General features: G+C 44.3%; 1 protein-coding gene across 2 annotated transcripts; it reads left to right on the top strand.

Moving 5' to 3' along the window:
- The first annotated feature begins 223 nt into the window (after positions 1 to 223).
- Positions 224 to 5059, top strand: DEFB134 (defensin beta 134). Of its 2 annotated transcripts, XR_016229587.1 has the most exons (3): positions 328 to 446; positions 1844 to 2430; positions 3376 to 3510. XR_016229587.1 is itself a non-coding variant. In XM_017337690.4 (2 exons), the coding sequence occupies exons 1-2, from the start codon at positions 224 to 226 to the stop codon at positions 3516 to 3518; spliced, it is 366 nt and encodes a 121-aa protein (XP_017193179.4). In that variant the 3' UTR covers positions 3519 to 5059. The 2 variants fall into 2 exon arrangements, 1 of the variants encoding a protein (XP_017193179.4); XM_017337690.4 differs by lacking the exon at positions 1844 to 2430 and having other exon boundaries at positions 224 to 446; positions 3376 to 5059.
- The last annotated feature ends 1683 nt before the right edge of the window (positions 5060 to 6742 follow it).

A 6742-nucleotide genomic window follows, 5' to 3' on the forward strand; every position in this document is an offset into this window, starting at 1 on the left:
GTCACTTTCAGTATCTCATGAATCTTCTAAAAGTAGCATTTGTATTTTTTGTAAGAGAGGAGTAAAAAGTGAGCAAAAAAATATGTATTGTTACACTTGAGACAGAGGAGGCCTGTTGCCCTCAGGCCTCCGTTAGTGCTTCTGTTAAACCCAGCTAGGGGACGGTGCCTCTGTCAATGGGAAAAGCTGTCCAACAGGAAAAGGCTGCCAGTTCTGTTGGCAGATGAGCTGCCTCGGGGGTGTTCAGCGCAGCCTGTCTGCCTGGAGTAGGGCATGTCCTCAGCCGAGAGGTTGTGCAGGAGTGCGTGCTCGACCTCCCCTTTCCCTCTGTCCTCTGGCACCCAGGGTCAGACTCCGCCTCCAGCCCCTTCGGTGGAAGTTTGCAGCCATGAAGCCTCTCCTCATCCTGTCTGTCCTTCTGTTCTTCTGGAATGCAGCACTGGCAGGTAAAATGGGAATCTTCCTGGTAGGGGAGGTGGGGCTTCAGTGAGGAGGTCCTGGTCAGAATGAGGAAAGAGGAAATCTCTTTAAGAGGGTGCAAAATGCTCGCTTTACCCCAAAAGTTACCTTCAGCACGATGAAAGTGCCGAATCCCACTCTTGAGTTTGCAGTTTTATCACAAGAGTAGCAGGGCAGCAGTGACTCTGCCCAAGTTTTGGTTTATCATGAGCCTAGAAAGAAGTTACCAATCACACTCTCTGATTGCTTCTTTGCTTTCTCACGAGCAAGCTGGACAGGATAGACAGGATTACAAAGCCAGCCTTTCAATGGATGTTGTCCCCTCCCTCTGATTGTTAGCTGATGCTCTGGTTATTTTTCCCCAAAAAATTGTGCTTAAAAGACTCGACCGTCACAGTTTCTCAGGTCTGCCTCTCTTGGAGCCTCCTCCTGGCTGCGTCAAGAGGAGGTTTCTGACTCAAATAAATCTTGTTTTGCTCACTGCCTTGTCCACGTGGAAATCCTCTGTCATGTAAGACAAGAACCGACGTCGCTGTTTCACCCATAACACTTTGACTAGCAGTGCAGTTCTATGAAGCAACCTTATACATGCACTCCCACTGTGGGCCCTTTAATTTCCCAAGTAGAAAAAACTGTCAACCAGCTTTGATGTCAGCAAAACATGACCTTAACTCTTGGCTCTCTGACTTATTAGCACCATAGCTTTGGATAAAAGTCTGAGCTTCTCTGAGCCTTAGCTTCTTCATTTACAAAATGGAAATAATAACACTTTTAACCTCAAAGTCTCACAAGGATTAAATGGGAAAATGTGTAGATTATTCCTATGCACAGTGGGAAAAGTATCCAACTCATGGCCGGCGCCGCAGCTCGCTAGGCTAATCCTCCGCCTTGCAGCACTGGCACACTGGGTTCTAGTCCCAGTCGGGGCGCTGGATTCTGTCCTGGTTGCCCCTCTTCCAGGCCAGCTCTCTGCTGTGGCCAGGGAGTGCAGTGGAGGATGGCCCAAGTACTTGGGCCCTGCACCCCATGGGAGACCAGGAGAAGCACCTGGCTCCTGCCATTGGATCAGCGCGGTGCGCCAACCGCGGCAGCCATTGGAGGGTGAACCAATGGCAAAGGAAGACCTTTCTCTTTGTCTCTCTCTCTCACTGTCCACTCTGCCTGTCAAAAAATTTTAAAAAATAAAAAAAAAATCCAACTCCTGCTACCATGCATCATCACATACTTTCATTAAACATGCCCCACCCTATTTTGCTACTGTTGTTTTTCAAACTCAAGAACCTATCTGGGTATAACAGTCAGCATACAGGGCTAACACAATTTATTAAGCTTTCTAAGATATTGAAACTGCTTATAGCTAATTTAGTATCTGTGGCTCTTTTAGGTACCTGAGGAAGCAGACTGGAAACTGCTTGCTCCATGAGATCTACTGCACTTTCTGTGGTAGAAGAAATGCCCAATCAGATGAGGTGGCCTCTAGGGAGAGCATGAGGGAAGCGTGACTGATCCTGCACTCTGGCTTCACCATATCCTTTTCTGAGTGTAGAAATCTCATCTTGAGTTACTGAATCACTCCAAACCCTTTCATTGTAAAGGCCCATCTGATTTTTCAGACTCCCTGAAGTATTCTCTAGGCAGATGAACCAGATTTCAAGATCATATGGCAACAAGTTGAATTAAGAACTGATAGGATCCAGGTCTCTTGAAGTTCTTGGTGGCATCAATTCTACCATGGTTGATGACAACTGATTCATGACCTCCTAATGATCAGCAGCCCCATTGGTCTACAATATTCCATTCCATTGTCACATCCCTGGGAATGTCTTCTGTCACTATCTAGACATGATAGTTTGTCTTCCCAACAGTGTTACAGATTCTCCTCTTGGGTTTCCATCTTGCCAACTAATTAAAACTAACCCCTCCTTTCTCCTGTAGGACAATTATCTTCAACGGCATGTTGACTTAGATTAGGTATGTGTTGGCTAATTTACTATGGATGGCCAAATAATCACACTCTTTTCCTCTGAATGCCTTCTTTCATATGAACATTTATATTTGTTTATTCTAAGGGAGAGTATGTGTACAAAATTCAGAATTTATTTCAACCGTCTTCAAACTCACAAGACCATTCCATGTTGCAAACCCTGCACAGCACTTTTCATGTTTTCTCCTCTCAGATGTTTTGTGTTTCTTGTCTTTTTGTCTGGACTGAAAATTCAGTGACGTTAAGATCAAATTTACCTCAACAGTGCCTGATTCACTGGATTCATAAAAACCTGCTTGAAATTAATAAATCCTAGTGAGTAAATAACTAAATATGTAAATAATTAAATATGGAAGGAATGACAATACATGCATAGCTAACTTGTTCTTTGGATCATATTGACTGAACAATTCAGGAAAACTTCCAAGTTCCTAATTGTCTTACTGAGCTCGGGCTGCCATAGCAAAAAATTGCAAACTGAGCAGCCTACATAAAATTTATTTTCTCCCTGTTCTAGAAACCAGAGGGTCCAAGATCAAGATCAATTGACTAAGTTTCTGGTGAGGGCCTTTGTCCTGGTTTGTAGACAGCCATCTTCTTGCTATTTCCTCCTCTTATAAGGCCATCAATCCTACAGGATTAGGCTACCAATCTTACTGGTTTAGAAGATTACCATTATTATTTCATTTAAATTAAATTACCTCCAGAGAAAGCCTATCTCCAAATATTGTCACTTTGGGGTTTAGGGTTTCAAAATATGAATTTTGGAGAATGCAATTCAATCTGTCACTTAAATTTTTTTTCAAGTCACAGAGGCATTTAACTTGACCAAGCCTATTTGGAAATCGGTTGCATAAAAATTGAGGTAATAGTCATGCTGTAGTCCACAGAAGACCTGGAGTGAATTGTCTTTCCACTCTTTTTCCTCTTAGGTTTGAACCCAGTATCATCAGAACTGCACAAGAAATGCTCTGAGAATGGTCTCTGCCGACTTGAGTGCTATGGGAGTGAAATGCTAGTTGCCTACTGTATGTTTCAGCTGGAATGCTGTGTCAGAGGAAACCCTGAGCCCTGACATGAGAAACTGGTCAATGCCTGTCGACTTGCAGCCCCTTGACCCTCCCATCCTTCAAAAAGCTGGATAATCTGGTTAAGCTATAGCACTGTGATGTGCCCCAGCCAAGTGGTTGGTATGTTTTCATGAACCGCTAGAATCTCATGATCTGGATTTGAAGAGGAAAGCTGCAGCCTTCTCAAACAGACTGAGGCGTCTCACGAAGACCACATCTAGTATATTTTCTCACTCAAAGTAATATCCATTGCTCTCCTCAGTGCCTATTTCCCTTCTGTAATCACAGAAAGGATGCCTTAGTTCTGTGGAAATCCCTCAGTGTTTTATATCTAGGTATCTACACTAGATATACCTTACACTCTGTAGAGGAATAGACCTGACTCAGTTTTAACTGAGCCTGTCACTGAAGTTCTTGAAACAGGAGAAAGGCCGTCTTGTGAGGGGTTCTTACAAGGTACCTTCTCATCCACCTCCCTAGTTTCAATTAAGCCTGGAACTTTCCATTTCTGCCCCACAGTATCCAGCTACAGGCTGTAAGACTGCCTGGGTATGAGTCAGTGTAAGGCCCATCTTCCCGCCTCTCTGGTTGGGTGCCGTAGGCCTAGTATCTAACACCACACTGTGTGGAGCAGTTTTCTTTAGCATCAGTACTGGCTATGGCTTGGCCTCCAGTGATTCTGAGAGTGTGAGGCTCTCACTGCAAATAGGCAATTATTGATCTGGTACAAGGCTAAAGAATCACTGGCTAAATTAAATTCTTCATCTGAAAGGACAGTGCTTCCTGGTCACATACTGCAAGTGGGAAGAGATGGAAGGAGAGCAGTGTATGAGAAAGAATGAGGGATGTGAGTAGTTCTGTACCCCCAGACGATGCTCAATCTTCGAGCAAATCAAGCATAGGTGATTTGGGAGGGAACATAGTAAAAATTCATTAGAGTGTGCCCTCCTCTCAGAAGCACAAACACCTATAGTTTCTGGAGGGGAGGTAGGTTAAAGTGGAATGGGCTAACAGATGGCCTAGAAGAGTTACCATGGTTTCTGAGAATGTGGAGAAAATTCTTCCAGAAAGACTCCAGGAAAACTGTCAGTCTCTGAAGAAGGCAGGGGACTCCTTACCTGAAGACTCATGGACCTTATATGAAACTGGCCTCACAACATCCCAGACAGCCTGTTTCACTCCATTTTGCTTTACAATAACAAAATACCCAGAGCCAGCATTGTAGTGCAGAGGGTTAAGCTGTTGCTTGCAACCCTGGCATCCCATATCAGAGCGCTGATTCGAGCCCCTGGTGCTCCACTTTCAATCCAGCTCTCTGCTAATGCACCCAGGGAAAGCCGCAGAAGAAGGCCCAAGTGCTTTGGCCCCTGCCACCCACATGGGAGACCTGGATGGAGTTCCTGACTCTGGGTTTGTCCTGGCCCAGCCCTGACTGCTGCAGTCATTTGGGAAATGAACCAGCAGATAGAAGATCTCTTTCTGGATCTCTCCCTCTGGTCACAATACCTTTCAAATAAATGAATAAATATGAATAAAAATATCTGAGCCTGAGTAATTTTTATTAACGTAAGAGGTTAGGAGGCTTGCAATATCAGCATCCCATAAGGCAGTTCCAGTTTGCATCCTGGCTGCTCTGCTTCCAATCCAGCTTCCTGCTAAAGCACCTGGCGAACAGCAAATGATAGCCCAAGAACATGGGCTCCTTCTACCCACAAGGAAAATTAGAGTTCCAGCCTCCTGGCCTCGACCTGGTCTAGTAGTCCCAGCTGTTGTGGCCATTTGGGGAGTGAACCAGAGAATGGAAGATCTCTCTCTCTCCCCCACTTCCTCTTTCCCTCTCTAGCACTTTGCCTTTCAAATAAAAAAATCTTTTTAAAATAGGTTTATTTAGGTCACAGTTTTGGAGGCTGACAGCCCAAGATCAGGCAGCCCCCTTGCTTTCACGTCTGGTGAGGACCTGATGGTGATGGCATCGTGGCGGGGGGCACACGTGGGAGTGAGAGATCACATCACCAGACAGGCATCGGGAGAACAACTCAGAGTCAAGCTTGCTCAAGAATTAACTTGAAGGGTTGGCATTGTGGCGTAACAGTTAAAGCTACTGCCTGTAATGCCAGCATCCCATATAGGTGCCAGTTTGAGTCCTGGCTGCTCCACTTCTGATCCAGCTTCCTATTAATGTGCCTGAGAAAGCAACTGAGGCGGTGGCCCACGTGCCTATGCCCCTGCACCTACCTTGTTTTTTTAAAAAAAAAAAAAGAAAGAAAAAAAAAGAGATGCTGTCTGAACAGAGTTTCTTTAGATTTATTTTTATTTTTTTAAAGGCAGAGTGACAAAGAGAGGGAGAGACAGAGAGAGAGAAATCCTCCATCTGCTGATTCACTCCCAAAATGGCCACAACAACTGGGCTGGGCCAAGCCAAAGCCAGGAGCCAGGAGCTTCATTTGGAACTCCCAGGAAGGTGCAGGGGCCCAAGTACTCGGGGCATCTTCTATTGCTTTCCTAGGCACATTAGCAGGGAGCTGAATTAGAAGTGGAGCGGCTGGGACTCGAACCAACACTCCAATACTGGAGGTCAGCATCACAGAAGACAGCTTAACCTAGTGTGCACAATGCTGTTCCCTGATCAGGAATTGTTATAACTGTTCATTAACCTGACTATAGTATAATAATAATGATTATTAATTTTTTAATTTATACACATATTATTTTATGTGTATAAATGCAGTTGCTTTGTTTAAGAAATATTTGACAGCTGCTTATGTGGATCAGTGGGTTTGCTTTATTGATTAAAGTGAGAGTAATGACTAGTATATTTATTTCTAGGCCTATTCAGGTTATTAATCAGTGCATGCTAAAAATTATAATTATGGATCCTGTGATAAGAATGAATAGAATAATGAATAAAAATTGCAGGATTAATTAATATGGGAAAGATTTAAACCAACATGCTGCAGGGATGAGCCTGGGAGTATTACTAGCTAATGCTTGAAGCAGCTCAAAAGTCTTTCCTGCGACTCATTTCTTCTTTTCTTTATAAAGATATATTTTTTATTTGGAAGGAAGAGTTACAGAGAGGGAGAAGCAGAGGCAGAGAGAAGGGTCTTCCATCCAATTGTTCACTCCCCAAATGACCGCAATAGCTGGAGCTGGGCCAATCTGAAGCCAGGAGCTTCTTCTGGGTCTCCCACATGGGTGCAGGGGCCCAAGGACTTGAGCCTTCTGCTAT

This window comes from Oryctolagus cuniculus, chromosome 2 (genome assembly GCF_051225735.1).
Source record: "Oryctolagus cuniculus isolate XC-2025 breed Fujian yellow rabbit chromosome 2, ASM5122573v1, whole genome shotgun sequence".
Lineage (NCBI taxonomy): Eukaryota > Metazoa > Chordata > Mammalia > Lagomorpha > Leporidae > Oryctolagus > Oryctolagus cuniculus.

Bases quoted from the DNA above. Each gene is read 5' to 3' on its own strand.
- DEFB134 (XM_017337690.4), top strand. From the start codon at position 224: ATGAGCTGCCTCGGGGGTGTTCAGCGCAGCCTGTCTGCCTGGAGTAGG. The intron at 447-3,375 runs GTAAAATGGGAA...TTTTCCTCTTAG, and splicing joins CTGGAATGCAGCACTGGCAG to GTTTGAACCCAGTATCATCA.